The sequence below is a fragment of the Scophthalmus maximus genome, chromosome 15, assembly GCF_022379125.1.
Source record: "Scophthalmus maximus strain ysfricsl-2021 chromosome 15, ASM2237912v1, whole genome shotgun sequence".
In the NCBI taxonomy this organism is placed as follows: Eukaryota; Metazoa; Chordata; class Actinopteri; order Pleuronectiformes; family Scophthalmidae; genus Scophthalmus; species Scophthalmus maximus.
This window is the reverse complement of record NC_061529.1, coordinates 17,456,401-17,474,778: the sequence shown is the minus strand read 5'-3', so window position 1 is coordinate 17,474,778 and position 18,378 is coordinate 17,456,401. Positions and strand designations below refer to the sequence as shown.

The window sequence follows — 18,378 nt, the reverse complement described above, 5'->3', positions numbered from 1 at the left end:
CCACAGTGGTGGACAAGGGGTGTCTCAGGGTGAACGTGGACACGCGGGGAGACGACGGGATGAAAAAAGAAGCAAGTGGAGTTGAAATACAAGAGGAGGTGACGTGGAGAGAACTATTTGAACAACAAGCTCCTGTCGGTGGCCGGGTTGTGCATCCACTCTGTCTACGGTTTCCGCTGCACTAGGCTTTCTGGGAACAGAGAGGTACAGCATGTGCCGGGGAAAGCCTCCGGCTCTTCGTGAAATATTAATCCTCGCTGTGAGGAGACATGAGGAAAGTTACACGGAAAGTTAAAAGGACCAAACAAAAGGAGGAGGCTGGGGCACTGCCAGAATGACAGATATAGTTACCAAACAAAACTTTTTTCCTCTGAAATGAGGTCTGCTCCAAGCAATGAAACTGTTGCACAGCTTGCTCCCGGTAGAAATCAGCCGGGCACTGCAGAAGAGAAATTGATGGGATGAGTTTTTTCAACTCCAAGAGGAAAGCATAGTTTGTTTGTTTTTCTTTCTTCTTCCTGGACAACATTACGACAGCCAGCATTAGTCTTTTTTTTAAATCTCGAGCAGAACCAGAATGAGGATAGTATGAGGTCTGACAGTTTTACATCCTGCACAGCAGAAACCCGACTCTCTGTTTGCTTACATTTTCCAGTTTGGGAGTCTGGGGTGTCATGAGAGCGAGAGCTGGCAGCACCGTGGGTTCACATGCAAAACATGAAGTTGGGTAAGAGCGGTCCTTGTGTGCCCGGGCCAGACGACCAGTGGTGTAATTACAGCAGGGTCCGATGGACAGAGTCGCTCAGCACAGTCCAACAGATTCCATTACACACACTCATACACTCACACTTGCAGACACCACTGTGAATGTTGCAGAGGGGGCAGCTGTCCGCTTGTAAATTTGACGGAAAAGTTCATCGTCTTGGAAAAATGGCAATTCAGGTTCAAATAATGACCAATTCTTTGGTTTGAATGAGTTGTCGTGGTGATATCCTCAGGGTAAGCACCACCGCGCGAAGCTCAAACTCCTCACCGGAGCACAAACTGAAGATGTTCTTCTACAGCACTTTGACCCACCTACCGACTGCATAGTACAGGAAACCGACATTCAAATTTTGAATTCAAAAAGGTCTTTTAAATTCAAAAGTGATTTCCTTTTGGGCTCACAAGAGACGGACTTTAGAAGACTGACACAGCAGATGCTGAGGAGCATCTTCAAATTGGCGAAAAGAAGAGAAATGTGAAGGCGTACATCGCCTCTACGGAAGAGAAGTGGGGGCTGCTGTCCATGACCTCACACTGGGATCTGCTGCTCTGTGCAGTCAGCAGCTGGGGGGGAGGGGTCGCACTGACATTGACAGCAGCCTGACTGGCTGCATTTGTTCTATTCTCAACACATGAACCATTGTGAAAAATATACGTTGTTGGTTTAAATGAATCTTCGGCCGCCCAATGTAAAATATCATATGTAATAGAAGGTGACCCCCGGGGGTGTGATGGCTGTGACGCCGTTGCTGAGGGGATGAATTATTGTTAACAGCTTTTGTTAACGACAACAATAAGAGCCGCATTGTCACCAAAGACAGAGAATAAACATGTGTGAAAGGGATTGTCGGAACCTGAACAAACAAAATGTTTTCTAATCAGAGGCCTCTCGCTGATCTATACAGCTGTAGGACATTAACAGTAATAACTTAAGAAGATTATATTTATTAACACTTGATAAAAGGGGAATTATTTGAATGGGGCACCAAAATGACACATTAAATATGTTAATATAACCACACTTTTTTTGCACCAGAACTTTTCTATTATTTTTGAGTTGACTGCACACATTACTGAACGTAGCGGGTGTTTGCCACACTGAAGAGCAGCTCCAAACCACATGTGAAATGTGTCAAAGTCATGATCTACAAAGTTTATTAGTATTTACTTCTATTTAAAAAAATAAATACTAAATTAAATGTAGTTTGGTGTGAAGAAATTGTATGAATCAGGAGTAACGTAATTTTGTATTGCCAAGAAATCCCGTCATTCATTGTCTAGCTTTTGTAATGAGTATGAAATCCTGGTGACACACAAACATGCCAAATTAAAATCATATATTTGGACACAGCACTTGCCTGTGAGGACATTGTGTAGGCACAAAGTTGCTATACAGCACAAAGACCAATGTGAATTACTGTGTTTTTCTATTTGTGCTTAAATGGACTAATGCCTCGGCAGATAGAGCCTCGACCTGCCTCCGTTCACAGTGCATGCTGGGACAGATTCCGTGTTGCCCCCTTGACCCCATTAGGAATACTCATGCATGTGAAATGGCTGAGCAAATTCGAGTGCGGAGCGACTTTTTCCCCAAATCTCCATTTGTCTTCTTCTCAATGGGCCTCTCAGTAAACACCTGCTAATGTGATCATAAAGCTGACAATGATGGATGAAAGTCATTCTCCTGAGATGGGAACAGTATGGCTGATTGGCCTCCTTGACACGGACGAGCATATCGGGCAAAAAAATGACACTTTAACGAGCTCGTCGCGGTGTTAAGTGCCTGCGCGCCGGCCCCTCGTCGCCAGACGTGGCCTGGCTGACCCTGAGCCGCGCTTCCCCCTGCACAGGGGCCTGCTCGCTTCACCGGCCGACAGATCAGACTGCCTTGGAGACGGCTCGTTAGTCGGATAATGAGGAAACACAACCAGCCCCACGTTGCACCGTCTCTGCGTCGTAACATTTGTGGCTGGGGGGGAGAACTGGGCGCTGCTCCAGTGTGCGCGGAATGGCCTGTGATTAGGTCAGAGTTATGGTAGGGCCTCTGCTCATCTGCAGGCCGACTTACATCTCTGTTCATCAGTCAGAAAGCATTTTTACTTGCTCAAGTAAGCAGCTGCGTTTAATGGTGCCCCTACAAATCAGAACTCGTCTGATTGCAACAATATGGCATAACTCTGTATGATTTCCCTCCCTCCCTAATCACCTCGCGGGTTTGCCTTCAGCTGCCACCGCTTCCATATTAAAAATATATATCTAACAGCAATTCACTTTTTGAAGTTTCTGACTGTGAAATCTTTGAACTTGGAATGGAATATATTTCTGTGATTAGTGCTGTACAGTTTGTCAGCTGTAATTTGAGGGTGTTTGAATTATATTTGGGTAAACAGCATAAATCTAAAAACCTCTAACATCAGAGCTGTTTTTATGCACACCAGTCTCTCTCTGACACATGTAACACACACACACACACACAAATTAAGATAGCAAGTTTTCAAGTTCAGTTCTGTTTGTTGTCTCTATCTTCATTAGATAAGCATGATTCCCGTAACATCTCCAGACTGAGGATCCATGAGTTTTTTTCAGCTTTTAGCATAAAGGAATATACAGAATACAAAGATGTTTTTTTATTTATTTTTAAAATGAGCGATGTTTCAGTGTATGTCTGGTAAATCATGTCACAATACAACAAACTTTATTATTGTTTTAGTGTAGTTAAAAAATAAATAGTTGCATAGAGGGTGATAGGGACATAGGTAAAATCAGACCCCAGGTATGTTTGAAGGATACTGAAGGCGAGAATATTAGCAAAAGTAGAAACAATGAAATGTTACTATGGTTTAGAATTTGCCATACGCTCATCATAGACTTTTCCAAGTCATTATCCATAAAAGACTCATCTTCATTTTCTTCTCTATGGTCCAATATGTGTGTTGATACACTCAACACACATATTTACACTCAGCCTGGAAGCCTGAGGTCGACAGACTGTACTGTAAGTATAGCAGAGGTACAGATCACACCTCAGACTGTTGTTGCAGTCTCTCTCCACTTGAGGGCAATGTTGACCACATAATGATGTGCTCTGTATTTCATGGTGGACGGAGTTCATCCCTGCAAATGAGAGGTATCACTACCTGCTTCCGTCCTGTTACTAAAATAGTTTTGGTGGACAAAGTAAAGAACCTACAAATGGCGCTGTGCACTCAAAATATATAGAAATACACATTAACATAGGTTTTTTACATATATATATATATATATATATATATATATATATATATATATATATATATATATATTTATTTTTTAACTACATTTTTTAAACATGTTTTTTTCGTGTGTAGGTTGATTGTTGTGCTGATGTCCAATAAGGACTATTGACGACCGTCCTTAAATAACTTGAAAACATTCTCTTGTTGATGTATGACAAATTAATTACTTACTAACCAATAAGGCTTTATTTGTGGCATCGTGCTACAGCTCTAGGAGTCTAGGACTATAAGACTCTATGCATCAGGCCACGTTTTGAAGATTTTGGAGACAGTTAAACACGGCATTTAGCCATAGGTTATACAAAAGTCAAGTTTCTTTCCATAACATGTCTTATTTCTGATAAGTGTAAGAAAATAAATAAGGTTTAAAGTGTGAATACAGCTCATCTTGCTGCATTCAAAGCAGCTTTGCTGGCAAAAAAAACCCTAATAGTATTAGCAGTAACATTTACAGGAATTTAAAATAAGAAGGGGGGGGGGGGGGGTTCTCTATCAGTTATGCTATTATGTACTGATAATACTCACGTAAAGTACAAATAGGCCTTTTCCACCAGTGACACAAAATATGTTACACATCTAGATAATAGAATAATAAGATTAAAAGATTATACATATATATATGTTTTAAACATGCAGCTAATAAAGTCTCACCAGTGTGGGTAAATAGGCCCAACTATCCCAGGCCAGCTCCTGTACCCACGTGAGACTCCGCTGTTTTTTTTTATAGATAGATTTATCACTTCGCGCTGCGCGTGTTTCTACGACTTTACTAACAGTGTTACTTCGTCTGCACGGCAGTGTAACTGCAAGTGTAATGGAAGTGGCCTTTATTTTATTTTTTCCCTCCACAGCTGTGCGGAAGTGACACAGCGGGCGCGCGCCGTGTCACGTCACGCGAGAAAGCGCAGAAGCCCGAGCGAGGAAAAAAAATATCAACAAGGAGAACAACAGTTTCCTGCAAACAGAGCGTGCGGACCGGCCGCGGACATGTCCCACACGACGGCGACGGCCCCGAGGACTCGCGTGGACCTGTGAAGGTGAGCTCAAACCGCCGGTCACGCGCGTTTACCGCTCATTTGCCAAGAGTCATAGCAGGACAGAGGAGAGGGGGGGGGGGGCTCGTCCACGCAAACATTGCCGCGTCATTGAATTTTCCCAAACAGAATGTCGCGCTGTCGCACAAACCGCCGCGTGTCGCGAGTCCTCGTGACCCGCGGCGTCGACACGATGGTGCGTTCGGTGGCGGCGGCTTTTGTCCGGAGTTTCCACGCGCGCGGCTCGTTCGCCGTGTTTTGGTTCAGGGGTTCATGGGCGGAAGAATGAGGAAGTGACTGCGCCGTGACGGCTGCGCGGAGAGCCAGGAGGCGAGTCGGTGCGCGGCGGCGGGGGACAACGACTCTGCGCCCACTTTTGCTCGTAACGTGTTGACATTACAACTCCGGTGATATCAGTCGAGCCCACCTGACACACGCCGGCGACGCATCCGGTTCCCAGACGACGTGCCGGGCTGCAGCCGATCACATGCCGAGTGTTCGTAGCTGCAGCACACAGCAAGCACGTGTTTAAATAACGGTTTTATTTAATGTGGTTGTATATATTCCGTACCCTGTACAGGTTTATACATGTGCAGTGAAGTCACGTGTTATGTTATAAAGCTTTAGACAGGAGATCCAATGGTCCAGTGTCACACTTTGAAATTCCTGGCAGAATTGAATCTGGTTTTTAAAATGTCTGTCACCTGAGGTTCCAGTTAAGGGTTGTTTTCATTGGTTATTAAAGTACCAATTATTTTCTCCAAAATCGAATGTAGTGTTTGGTCCGTAAAACGACTGCAAATAATTTTTAAAAAGTGCTGTAAATGTTTTGTAAGACCAACAGCCCAGACTGTTGATATTCAGTTAACTGTCATACAAGACTAAGAAATTGCACTTTTTGAGGAGCTGGATCTGGATGTTTAACATTATTGTTTTCCCAAATGATTTAAATTAGTAAATTATAAATATTGTTGTCTCTTACTTTTATGTCAATTGACCAATCAATAGGCAAATTGTTTTCGGGCCTACTACCATGTTACGTATGTTGACTTATTACTGATGTGCATCATGATGTTTTTCAGTAACTTCATGTTTGTCATTTATTTTTCTAGGCTATGAATTTCTCTGAGCATGGGGAAGTTTCAGATGAAGCAATGCTCGAGAAAGGCAAGTTCTGCAACATTTTATCTATGCAGAAAAAAGCATAGTATAGCTAGATTCATTTCATTCATTAAATATTTGTGTTTAAGTTTAAAAATATAAACAAAATCATATATATATATATAAAGATTTTTTTTCTAGAAAATATATGGGTCTGCATCTTTTAAAGAGTCATATCAGAATTGAACCGGAAAAGAAAATCTCTGATCACATGAAGAACTGACATGGTTTAACAAAGAAAATATGAATTTCTCATTACTCGCAGAACACAAGCATGTCCAGGACATTAAGGAGGAGGCGGAGGACTATGCTATTTGTGAGCAACCGGAAGGCCTTGGGGGGGGATCTCATGGGGCGTCTGAGGCTGGTAAACGGACATCAGCAGAGATGGGTCCTGATACAGACCAGTCCACCAGCAGCAAGAGAGCCAGAGTCTCTGTTGAGGTAACCCAACCTCAAAAATCTGAAAATAGTTTTTCCATTGTGTAGGTTGAGTTGTCTCTTTCCATATATATGTGTTTTGAATGTTGTGTCCTCTGTCTAGATGAGGAGGCACTTGATAGATGTGAGCAGCAGACACGAGCCTCTTTGCCTCACCACAACTGGGGAGAAGAGGGACCAGGGGAAATCCAGAGTTTCCTACAGAAAGCCTCTGTTCAGCATCTCCCACAGGATCTCCGAGAAGAGGAACACGCCGAGTCTTGAGCAGCAGGCCAGTCATGGTGCGGCAAATCAGCTCAACTGCAGTAGCATCCTCTCGTCCAAGCTCCAAAATCCAGAGGAAAATGGCCAACTGGAGACCCTCCCCACCACAGACGGTTTAGGCCAAGCTTCGACAACAAACTCAAGCCTTTATCCACTGATTGAGAAAATGTTTTTCATTCTCAATACCCTTAATTCAAGCATGACACAGCTTCACAGCAAAGTGGACTTGTTAACCCTCGAAGTCATGCGCATAAAAAAGCAGATCAAACCGGCCGAGATGGTGACAGAGTTCCAGCCTCCTCCTGAATATCTCCTAACAAGTGAGGAATTGAATCAGCTGATGGAGCAGACATCCGGTGCGGGGGAGCTCGGGTGTCGGCTGCTGGTGCATCTCTTCCCGGAGCTGTTCAAAGCGAGGGAGTGCTCACATGATTGCATGGCGAGCAAGAGAACGCTGGAGTCTCTGCATCTGCAGCTGATCCGCAACTACGTTGAGGTTTGCTACCCTTCGGTTAAGAACAACAGTGTCTGGCAGGACGAGTGTCTCCTCCAGATTAATGACTTCTTTAATCGCTTCTGGGCGCAGAGGGACATGGAGAGCGCTCGGCTGCTCAGGAAGCAGACACTCACAGGTGCTGGCATTAAAGCTGAGCATCCCCAAACCTACCGGTTCATTAATGAGCAGGGTCAGGAGGAACACATCGCTCTCGATAACCAGCAAAGCAACCTGGCCGAGTCAGACCTTGCGTTTGATACGCAAGCCACAGAGGAGCTAGACGAGTTCTCTTCCCCGGAGGACTTAATTATTTTTCTTATGCACCGTCTTTTCCCCAAGGTGTTTGAAGAGGGGAAAATGCCAGAGGGCTCCAGCAGTTTCAGTAGAGTGGGGCAGCTTATTCTGGATTCTGACAAGATGGAAATAATCAGAAAGTATATGGAGGCAAATTTCCCTGATGTGCCCGAGGACAGCTGGCTCCAGGTCTGCATTCAGCATATGGAGGATGCTCTCGAGGGTCCTCACAGCAATGGCAATGGGAGCGAACCCGACAATCTCAACGATGAGGGCTATGATCTAGCCAGCCTATCAGAAGACATTTCCATTATTAAAGTTCCAGAGGCTGCTGATTACGAAAGGCCCAGTCGTAAATCCAAAAAGTCACTGCTGACCCCCATGGATTTTGATAATCTTGAGATTCCTCTTCCAGACTTCACTGTCCCTCAGGAGTACCTCTTGTCCAGGGAGCAGCTGAAGAACAACTATGAATGTAGCTTGTCAATTGGGAACTTTGCCTCTCGGCTGTTGGTGCATATGTTCCCCGAGCTCTTCACCCACGAGAACATAAGGAAGCAGTACAACTGCAGTGGTTCACTTGGGAAGAAGCAGCTCGACCCGGTTCGTGTAAACCTGATCCGTCATTATGTGCAGTTGGTCTATGCTCGGGCCAAGAACGACAGAGTATGGATGTTAGAATTTGTGGGAAAACTCGATGAGAGGTGTAGGAGGCGCGACACAGAGCAGAGGAGATCCTACCTGCAGCAACGCAAAGTGTACGGCCAAGAGTCCGAGCAGGACTTTCTTTGCCAGCTGAACCAGTTCAATCCAGATGTTAGAGAAGATCCAGATGTTCCCTCCTTACCTCCTGAGAAAAGCAGCAAAGACTTTTGCAAAATTCCCCTGGATGAACTGACAGTATCCAAACCTGACTTCCCTGTACCATCAGCTTTCCTGCTCTCTGACGCTGAGGTACGGGAAATCGTCCAGCAGAGTCTCTCTGTTGGGAACTTTGCTGCCCGTCTGCTTGTGCGTCTCTTCCCCGAACTCTTCACCCAGGAGAACCTGCGGCTGCAGTATAACCATTCGGGGGCCTGCAACAAGAAGCAGCTTGATCCCACGCGCCTCAGATTGATCCGTCACTACGTGGAAGCGGTGTATCCTGTGGATAAGATGGAGGAGGTGTGGCACTATGAATGTGTGCCGAGCATTGACGAACGCTGCCGGCGCCCTAATCGCAAGAAGTGTGACATTCTTAAGAAGGCCAAGAGGTCAAGCATAGTGTCCTAGTTACAGTTCTTTGCAGTTAGGCAACACTTTTTGTCATGAAAAATATTTGCACAGTATATAAGCTGAAGCCGCATTGTGGAACTTTCACAACCTGTCCTATGTAGGATGAAGCCAAGCTGTTATGAGTTTCCTCAGTACTATTCTTTATCATATTTTACTTTTGGACTACGGCAATAGATGTTGTAGTTAATGTAGTCTTATTAATGTTGGCTAAAGAGTAAAAACTGCTTCTATTTATGAGCCAAAACTGTCATAGCTTATCTAACATACTTTGTTGATAAATGTTGTAGCCTTAAAAACAATAACAACGATAGTAGCTGATAGCATCAACCACACATTCGCTCTAGGGATAGAAATTATTCACAATGATGAGATGTAGAGACAGGTGAGAAGTTAAAGGAAGAATCTGAATAAGTGAGTGGAGAAACGTAACAAACGGCGATGTCTCCAAGCTGGGCACGAGTGCTCACCAAACGGTTTGAACATGAAGTGAATCATATATTGTGGCCTTTGCAGTCTTCAAATTCCTAAAACGCCATCTGAGAGAATATGTTTTGGGAGAGATGTTGCATCCCTCCAGTCGAGTCCAGACATTTGGTGGATCAATGCTAAGGAGCGCTGAAGCTGTTCTGGTCACACATGGTGGCCCAACACCTCACCGAGACACTGCTGGCCTTTCCTTTAATTCATCACCTTGAAGGTATTTCCATTACAGTTACTGATGTAGCATTGTGCCACCACCATTTTAATAACAATGTGCTTATGTTAAGCCTTCTTATAGAAGTTTATATTATTAAGACAATTTAACATGACAATTGATCATGATAACCTCTTTCTAATAAAAGCCTAGTTATAAATATGACACGGTTGGACTGTCTTATATTACCTGTCCCTGTCGAGGTCTGCGCGTACATATATCTATACCACAAAACACGTGAGAGGTGTAAATTTCCTGAATCATGAACATTTCCTGATTTTGGTGTGGCAGTGTGTGAATAACCTTTGTACTATGTAACATGCATATTGGGTTTTCCGTACCATATAAAATTATTCAATGAGGATTTACAGGAAAAACGGGATGGACTTAACCTACCCAACTTACAGTCGGAAAACTCACAGAGGAAAACTCTGAAGTTCTGGCTGATGAAGAGCACATGAAATTTTCTTTCAGGTTAATAAGTGCACATTTATTTTGTTGGGGGGGCACACAATACGGAGCGGAAAGGTAAACAATCAAAATCTTTCTCCAGACCAACTGCTGAATGTCTAAAACCACTGAGAACTGTTTATCATTGCGTTATACCTTTGTAATAGATTGTGGATCCAACTCGTAGAGACAGTTCTAATTGTCAGTCACACCATTTCAGTGTTGTTGCCTTCTCTGTCCAATGGCGTTACAGTGTGTACTGTCAAGTACTATGTACTATTCAAGTTCTTGGCTTCAAAGCATCGTCCTTGGAAAGCTCTATCGACTTCCAGCGCCTGATGGCAACTTTGTGCCTTTCTGTTTTACTGGATTCACCCAAAACTCTCCTGATGATGACTCTCATCACCGTAACAGTGTTTTCTTCTTGGTTCTCCGACAGCACCATGTCCAACGTGTCCCCGACTTTCACCTGAAGACGGGAGGAAATATGAGTTACGTCAAAAGAATCCCATGACCTGCAGAAAGGATTATGGGAATCTGAGGATTTGGGGCAGGAATACATTATTTGTAATCACACATCACCCACCGTTTTACTTTTCTTGATGAGTGTCTGGCCGTTAAGCCTGAGTTTGTTGCTGTAGAAGGCATCTTCAATATTTCTGTTAAAAAAACAAAAGAAAGGCTCTATTCAGTTAAAGGATAAAAGGGCCACCCCCTTTTTTACATTTTATATCGGTCATACTGTCTCTGTACAGTAGACAGTATTAAATGTAGACTGACTCACTTTTGTGACATGTTCAGACCAGCTTTCATGATGATATTGAACCGGAAAGACTGCACGAATGTTTCCATGTCTTTATAATCCTTCGGTTGATTCGGGTCCTCGTCCAACTCGTCTTCATAATCACTATCCTCTGGGTCTTTCTTATCTTCTTCCTCCTCCTCCTCCTCCTGTGCAGTCCTAGCAGCAGCTTTCTTCTTGTTGCTTTTGAACCTTAGATGATGAACGGACCAACTCCTCAGAGAGTCTCTGCCGTGGGAAGCCGGCCTGTGGCAGCCAAGTGTGGGGAGTGCCGAGCAGCCCCACAGCTGGCGAGTGTGGATGCTCCTGGGACACCAGTCAGCCTGCCTCAGTCCGTATCCTGCAGCCAGCAGGTGGCGGGGGTTCAGCCTCCCAAGCTGCCTCATGGCAAGTGACTGCACCACCAAATTCTGCATGTTGGTGCTCCACCCACTGGCTAGAAAGTACGAGAGAGGTAAGGAAGCAGTATGCCACAATACTGAGACATAGTGACTAATTCACTTAAAGTCAACGCATCTCAGTTATTGTGGTAAACTAATTCAATTAATCAAAATGAATGAATGTTTATAGGAATGCCCTACTAGCATAGTGCCAAGAGTCAAGGTTCAAGGACAGCTGAGCTGTTTCCATCAGGAGGCTCAGATGAAAATGAAGTGTGAAGCTCAATATTTTAGATTTGATTTGATGTAGTATCCTAAAGTTTTACAATTAGTTATTGTGTAATTGAATTAGATACATTGATGTTTGTAGGTGTTAGGGAGAGACTACTTGGGTTTGCTTTACTAATGTGGAATTTTACCTTCAAAATAAAAGCCTCACTTCTAGCCCCCAGTTGTGTCGCTCGTGAAATTGAAATGTTTTCACTTGAGACTTCCGCACCAGTTACTTTAAATTAATAACACCATAGACACAAACTGGAGCTTCGTTATTTATACATATTTTTTCATTTGTTATTTTTATTATTATTTTTTCAATTTCGGAAGTGATGTATTTTTCAGCTATGCTTTGACACCAACCGACAACAAACATTTTGGGTAGAGTAGCGCTGTGGCATGTTTCTTCTTGTAGCCTCTCTGCTAGTGTACTTTATGTTGAATGAAGTATAATTCTGTATAAAGTCCGTCTCTGACTGACGGAGCTTGACATTTCTCCAGAAAGCGAGCCGAAGCAGACGCAAGCTAGCTAGCTTTACTTTTCTGAGCGCGTGGGCTCGTGCGAGCCTCCGACGAGCTCGCCAACCAACGAGCAACGTTACTCGGCTGCTCAAATACTAAATAAAGGCGCTCTTCGCATGAAAGTGTGATTTATTAGTCCACTCACCTATGGAATAACCTTCCTCAGCCTGTTAACGTGAGCTACTTGGTCGCCTCTTGTGGTTGGTTACTTGTTTACCAGCCCACGTCGACGTGCTGCCACCTGCCGCACCGGAGGAGAACAACACTCCGGCCGAGCAGTTGAATGTGCCTTACAAAGGTTCTCACCTCTTTTATTTTCTATGTCCTCCTCTATATACTATCAGCGATCTCGTGGTTGCAAAGACACAACATGTTTAACTAACACGTTTATTTCACAAATTTTCATACAGAATAATCAAAAGTTATTATACCATAGAAATAACAGAATTTATTCTAACAATAGTCATCATAATGGGTCTTCTCAATATTTGCTTAAATGCACATCAGTTAATTTTTGTGCCACTGTGTAGATTTAAACAATGGATTTCATTTAGAAATATTCTAAGATATTATGTAATGTATTCACTATTTTTTATGTTTATTCAGCATGTTTTTCTTTTTTGCCTTATCCACAGCAGACATTTTGAGTTGTGATTGCAAGAAAAAAAACACAGGTTAACAATGTCTCTCTTCTGTTTTGGTGTCCCAGTGAGCTAAGTCAGTGTGACAGTGAGCCAGCACAGACATCACCAGGCCACTGACACTGAAGCAGCTAAATGGAATTGAGCCAATATTAATTTGTGGAAAATGCCAATGTAAAAAGTTCCATTGTTATCCATGAAGCGATTCCTCCAGTACACACTCTCCCCATGCAAAGTTTCACAGCAGGTTTGAGGATCCAGACCAGCAAGTTTGCCCCAGACAGTTATTGCACCTTTTATTTATCCAGGATAAGATATATGTGAATACATATTTCAAAATTTAACCAGGTTATTTATACAGCCCATGTGATTATAACAACAGCAAGAACATTTTTAACATTTTACAAGAATCTTTACATGGTTGTGTGTTGTTTAAGCAGTTATCTACTTGTTACAGATTGAATACTTAATTACTTTCAGGGAATTTACATCAACATTCATCTTCACTACAATTCATAATGTCCATAAGTGTCACTTCAAGTGCATAATACTGGTGTCACTACATAATTCAAAGCAATATAAGAACAATATGTTATTTGCAAGGATGCATATAATATGTGTCTGTGAATTGGTCTAAAAAAAGTCACTATTATAAAGGTTGTACGATGTGCATGTGTAAAAGTAAGTGCATTTACATCCTTGCATATACTTCCCACAAACTTTATTCAAAAAGAGTCAGGCATCCTCCATGTAACTTAGATATGAACACCCAAAGTCTTTGTAGAAAAACATGGTCAAATGAAATGTGTGCTGTGCCCTTTTCACTCTCTGAGCACATTCAGTACAGTGAAATAATTTTATATATTAAAAATGGAGGGTAATCCTCTACTACATACGGGACATATACTACAGTATATTATATATGCTGGTGGTTTACATTCAGGTGTGTTTTTATAGTTGTTAACACATTATCTTAGCAGAGGGAAATCATGCAAATTTTAGCATGGCTTTAATGTGCTTATGATCTTTATGCAGCTAAATCCACACCATTTTTTTGCTTATGTGAGACATTACGATTATCATCTGTTTTGACAGATTATTATTGTATTGGTGCCGCACGGTGGTCGAGTGGTTAGTGCTGTCACCTCACTGCAAGAAGTTTCTGACTTCGAGTCCCTTTTTTGGCCTTTCTGTGTGGAGTTTGCATGTTCTCCCCGTGTATGCGTGGGTTTTCTCCGGGTTCTCCGGCTTCCTCCCACAGTCCAAAGACATGCAGAATGGGCTTAGGTAAATTGAAGACCCTAAATTGACCGTAGGTATGAATGCGAGAGTGAATGTTTGTCCGTCTCTGTATGTGGCCCTGCGATAGGCTGGCGACCTGTCCAGGGTGAACCCCGCCTCTCGCCCAATGTCAGCTGGGATTGGCTCCAGCTCCCCCGCGACCCTTAAGTGGATTTAGCGGTAGACGATGGATGGATGGATTATCGTACTGACTCACGTCTCTTGTCTGATTGTAATGTAATGACATGTTTATGTGCTTTTCACACAGTTGCCGGCAAGTTTTTGTCATGGCAGTAGGCAGCAAAAATGTCCAAGTTAGAAACACTAATGTACTTGCTTAAGTGATCATAGTGATTTTCAAACTGTGTTTCAGTTGGTCAAATCCACCCTGAAACACCTCAACAACATAAAAAGCTTCTCTGATTTAGTTTGGTTGTTTCTCGTTTCCTTGCAGATGCCCAAGCTGCGACAATGTATCATCACATTGAGATCAATTCCAACATCCGCAGTGGAGGTTTGTGGTTGAACATGTTTTCAAAAGCATCAACTGTAAACACTTTTTAAGTTGCTAGTCCATCGACTAGCTGCCATATAGCACCAACAGTCGGCAGTCAAACAAGAAGAGATCCCTCAGAAGCGTATCGATCATATCAAAGTCTCCATCCCACGGTGGACCAGAATGCTAAGCAGCCACACGACAGGTTTGTGCTGATTTCTTTTTCAATTAGAACAGTCACTCTCCTATGTCACTTCCCACCAACAGCTGAAAAATAAACCTATACCTGTTATTTGCAGTTGTCAAAAGGCATTTTGGGAAAGGTAGAAAATCACCAAATGAAAAAAAAATAGATCAGGCAAACAGTTAATTACAACACTTTTAAAAATCACAGACTAGTGTAACAGAGTGACTGTTTTCAAGACTTGTCTCTTTTGGGTCAGAGGTTTCCAATGACTTGTCTGTGTATGTGCACAAGCACAACAAACAGTATTTGAATGATAATCCTCCTTTTACTCTTCCACTTGAGAAAGTGGCATTTATTTTCAGTTATTGCTATGGTTATGTGTAGGTTACACTTGTCGAAACAAACACAAAAAACCCAGCTCCACCTCTATCTTACTTATCCTCCTTTGTCACTTCTGGTGTGTGTGTGTGTGTGGGGGGGTGTTAGTGATATCTCACAGAGTGAACAAGACATTTAAACCTGTCCATCTGTTCCGTGGCCTCTTAAAAGGTCTTATGAGGTAACTGCAGCTTCAGTTTCAGTTTCATATGAACTGCACATATGAGATCTTAAAAGCTATGGCGATACAGTGTAACAGTCTTTGCTTGTTTCTCATGGGAAGCCGGGCAGATATGCTTTTTGTATGTGTTTGTATCCTAGTCGGTTCACACACCACCGTCACTTTGTTCTCCACTTACTTATCACTGTTATTGCTTTAGTGATCCACACATTCAGCATTCCGACATTTGTTTCAGATAGTGTGTCAATACAACATGAATCTGTCTATCTCCCATTAAGACTTGTTTTGCTCACTCTGATGGTCAACGTGTGTGTTTGCTACAGAAATGACACAGTGTTTTCTCAGTGGCCGCATAGTCATAAAGAAGTCTCCACACAGGAGCCGTGCCTGTGAAATGACCTGTGGTTGTGGCAGTTCTCACTGCAGTGGACAATGAGCACTGGGTAGCAGAGAGCATTGTCATAGTCCGGGGGTTCCTCGCCGTCTGTGGTGACACGCTCTGATAGACAGCGGGTGTTTTCACTGGGGCTCTCCTGGTCGTCCAGACTGCCGCTCCTCCAGAAGCAGCTGCGTTGAGAGCCGTAGTGCCGGGCCAGGGAGAAGCGACTGCCGCTGAAGGGGATGCGGGAGCTGGCACCGGTGCAGATGCTGAGGGCGCTCCTGGAGAACACCGAGGAGCAGCTGATGGCGCGATGGCAGCGCTCACAATTCTGACGAACCCCGCTGAAGTTGGACGGGCACTGGGCCAGGTCCATCAGGCCAGCCTCTGAGTAACTGGGCACAAGCTGCTGGTTGGATCGAATGTGCCATTCCAATTCAGTACTGTCAATGGTGTTAACACGAGGGATGCGGCGCCAATACGGCCGGTCATCACATGGGGTCACAGGGAGGTAATCGTGCCCAAAGAGCTTCTCCACGCGATAGTGGACATACGCAGTACGATACTCAGTGAAGACTCTGAGAGGCCAGGAGAAAGTGAGGAACGAGGCAAACCAGAAGACATAGTGGGACAGGTACCAGGGCTGGTGATCGGGGTCATACAGCACCAGGACATGCTCCTTCAGGTCAATGTTTTTCAGGTGCATGCCCTCCCTGGCTTCCATGTAGTCGTCGAGGCCCTCGTTGTCAGTGAAAAACCTTGCTCGTTGTGTAAGGTAGGAGTTCTCTGACTCCACGTTGGCAAAACTAAAGCACTTGGTGAACCGCATTTTTGTGAGGGCAGACTTCTCCAGGCCCAGCAGCTGCTTCGAAACGTCCTTCACACCACAGTGGCTGTAGTCGAATTCCGCTTCCGCCACGTGGGTGTTCACGCGTTCATGGTAAACCTGGGTGCTCGTGTAAGCGTCGCCATTGCGGTAGCGCGTGACTTGCCGCGTTCGGCGGACATAGTGGTAGCTTATGGCCTTCCACCAGATGCAGGGTTTGGCTTGCTGCATCTTCTGGATGCGCTCGTAGATGCTCTCCATGTCCACCTTGTGCTGCAGCTCATTCTTCACGTGACAGTGCCAGCACTCCACAAGATAGACTAAATAGAGCATGCCCAGTAGGGCCAGAGGGATGTAGATGTAGCCGTCAGAGCAGGGGGTGTCATGGTACATCATGGATTTCCCCTTGAAGGCACTGTCAAAGGTGAGGCGGGTGACCTTGGTGACGTGACACCAGACCATCGCTCCCATGCAGCCGTACATGAGAATGGACAAGAGCAGGCATTTCCAGAAGCTCTCCCGACACAGGGACTTGCCCACAGACTGCTTCAGGGGTCTTTGCTATTGAATCAAATCACAGACAAAACAAAAGAGAGGACTGATGAGGCCTGATTCATATAATTCATCAGCTACTTTATTGCTGTCTGCAGGATCTGTAGCACGGTCAGGATTCTTAACGTACTTGGACTAAAAATGACTGAATGGGTCATACACCTGTAGTAGTAGCACTCACAGATGAGATAGACAATCAGTCTGTGAGCAGTGGATATAAGAAAGTTCTATTGGCTGTGGGGATATTTCATTCCATTCTATAGCTAAACTGAATAGCTGACCAGGTTTAACAACTTCTACATTTTGAGTCCCCCTGCATGGGGATTAGGTCGATGTGTTTCCGCGTCAAAATGGGTACGAGCCCTTCGCACAACCAAGCAAACACAACCTGCCCCCGCGGTGAAGGAGCTGTGTGACCTCTTCTGTCACCGTGTTTGTCCAGGGAACTTCAAGTCATTAAAACTCAGATCCCGTGAAAGGCCTGATAGTAAGTAGTTAAAAGGAAATACTGAGCTATACAGGCCCACGGCAAATGAAAAACAAAAGGTGAAGATGCTGACAGGGTAGCTCGCCAGTCGCGTCTGCTTTTGCAATTATTGTAAAATGATTGACAGTATAAATGCTCCTTGAGGAGAATTTTCCAATTCCCCAAAAGGCACTTGGCAGACAATTCACCTGCAGTGTGCCACAGCCTGCACACCGCAGATCCCGACAAACGGACCGTGACACGCATTGCTCACAGGGGGGTCGCGAGGCGAGAATACCTCCTCTCTGGTGTCCGCCTCTCTGGTGTCCTCCTCTCTGGTGTCCTCCTCGGGAACGGTGGCCGCGCTGCTGCCGCTCGCTGTCGCAGCCGACGCAGGAGGGGACATGGTGCCGGGCAGCCGCCGGTGATGGTGATGGTGATGAGGGCAGGGCGTGGGCCAGGGAGAGGAAGAGCGGCCACTGGTCAGGCTGCGGTCCTCCGGGGGCTCTCCATCCCGACAACGGCTCGAGGTATTGTTGATCGGGGAAAAGATCTTTTTTTTCTTTTTTTCTTTTTTTTTCTTATCCGGCGGCTGGAAGATGAACCACCGCGCGGGGGCGGGGCCGGGGGCGGGGCGGGGGGGTCTACAAGGAAGCCCGCATCCTGCCCTGTGCGGCGGGGCTGTCAGTGCCGCAGTAACAGGCTCGTAGACTGTGCTTCATTAGCCGGCGACAATACACTGACAACATCGCTTTGCCCCTCGACACATCCCCGTGCTTCCGTCCGGGGATGAGGAGGAGGAGGAGGAGGAGGAGGAGGAGGAGGAGGAGGAGGCGGCGCTGTCCGCGGTGCTGACCGGGGCCAG

At 44.7% G+C, this 18,378-nt stretch overlaps 3 protein-coding genes across 6 annotated transcripts; 1 reads left to right on the top strand and 2 right to left on the bottom strand.

Moving 5' to 3' along the window:
* The first annotated feature begins 4,898 nt into the window (after positions 1-4,898).
* bend3 (BEN domain containing 3) lies at positions 4,899-9,864 on the top strand. Of its 4 annotated transcripts, none has more exons than XM_035610782.2 (4): positions 4,899-5,077; positions 6,187-6,241; positions 6,501-6,679; positions 6,780-9,864. In XM_035610782.2, the coding sequence occupies exons 2-4, from the start codon at positions 6,190-6,192 to the stop codon at positions 9,000-9,002; spliced, it is 2,454 nt and encodes an 817-aa protein (XP_035466675.1). In that variant the 5' UTR covers positions 4,899-5,077; positions 6,187-6,189; the 3' UTR covers positions 9,003-9,864. The 4 variants fall into 4 exon arrangements, with proteins under 4 accessions (XP_035466675.1, XP_047193780.1, XP_047193778.1 ...); XM_047337822.1 differs by lacking the exon at positions 4,899-5,077 and adding an exon at positions 5,165-5,594; XM_047337823.1 differs by lacking the exon at positions 4,899-5,077 and adding an exon at positions 5,166-5,570.
* Positions 9,865-10,147: 283 nt separating this feature from the next.
* Positions 10,148-12,412, bottom strand: mtres1 (mitochondrial transcription rescue factor 1). Its single transcript, XM_035610809.2, has 4 exons — positions 12,272-12,412; positions 10,934-11,387; positions 10,736-10,808; positions 10,148-10,618 (listed from the first exon to the last, which is right to left on the bottom strand). The coding sequence occupies exons 2-4, from the start codon at positions 11,365-11,367 to the stop codon at positions 10,430-10,432; spliced, it is 696 nt and encodes a 231-aa protein (XP_035466702.1). The 5' UTR covers positions 11,368-11,387; positions 12,272-12,412; the 3' UTR covers positions 10,148-10,429.
* A 638-nt stretch (positions 12,413-13,050) lies between these two features.
* tmem151bb (transmembrane protein 151Bb) lies at positions 13,051-18,135 on the bottom strand. Its single transcript, XM_035610789.2, has 2 exons — positions 17,812-18,135; positions 13,051-17,056 (listed from the first exon to the last, which is right to left on the bottom strand). Exons 1-2 carry the CDS (start codon positions 17,917-17,919, stop codon positions 15,647-15,649), a joined length of 1,518 nt encoding a protein of 505 aa, XP_035466682.2. The 5' UTR covers positions 17,920-18,135; the 3' UTR covers positions 13,051-15,646.
* Between the last annotated feature and the right edge of the window lie 243 nt (positions 18,136-18,378).

What these genes read in the sequence shown, in the direction of transcription:
- mtres1 (XM_035610809.2), bottom strand. Translation starts at nt 11,367, where the DNA reads ATGCAGAATTTGGTGGTGCAGTCACTTGCCATGAGGCAGCTTGGGAGG. An exon ending in GGTCTGAACATGTCACAAAA is followed by an intron (nt 10,809 to 10,933) that starts GTGAGTCAGTCT and finishes TTTTTTTAACAG; the next exon opens with AAATATTGAAGATGCCTTCT. An exon ending in TCATCAAGAAAAGTAAAACG is followed by an intron (nt 10,619 to 10,735) that starts GTGGGTGATGTG and finishes TCCCGTCTTCAG; the next exon opens with GTGAAAGTCGGGGACACGTT.
- tmem151bb (XM_035610789.2), bottom strand. Translation starts at nt 17,919, where the DNA reads ATGTCCCCTCCTGCGTCGGCTGCGACAGCGAGCGGCAGCAGCGCGGCC. An exon ending in AGGCGGACACCAGAGAGGAG is followed by an intron (nt 17,057 to 17,811) that starts GTATTCTCGCCT and finishes TTGATTCAATAG; the next exon opens with CAAAGACCCCTGAAGCAGTC.
- bend3 (XM_047337822.1), top strand. Translation starts at nt 5,562, where the DNA reads ATGCCGAGTGTTCGTAGCTGCAGCACACAGCAA. An exon ending in GTAGCTGCAGCACACAGCAA is followed by an intron (nt 5,595 to 6,186) that starts GCACGTGTTTAA and finishes TTATTTTTCTAG; the next exon opens with GCTATGAATTTCTCTGAGCA. An exon ending in TGAAGCAATGCTCGAGAAAG is followed by an intron (nt 6,242 to 6,500) that starts GCAAGTTCTGCA and finishes CATTACTCGCAG; the next exon opens with AACACAAGCATGTCCAGGAC.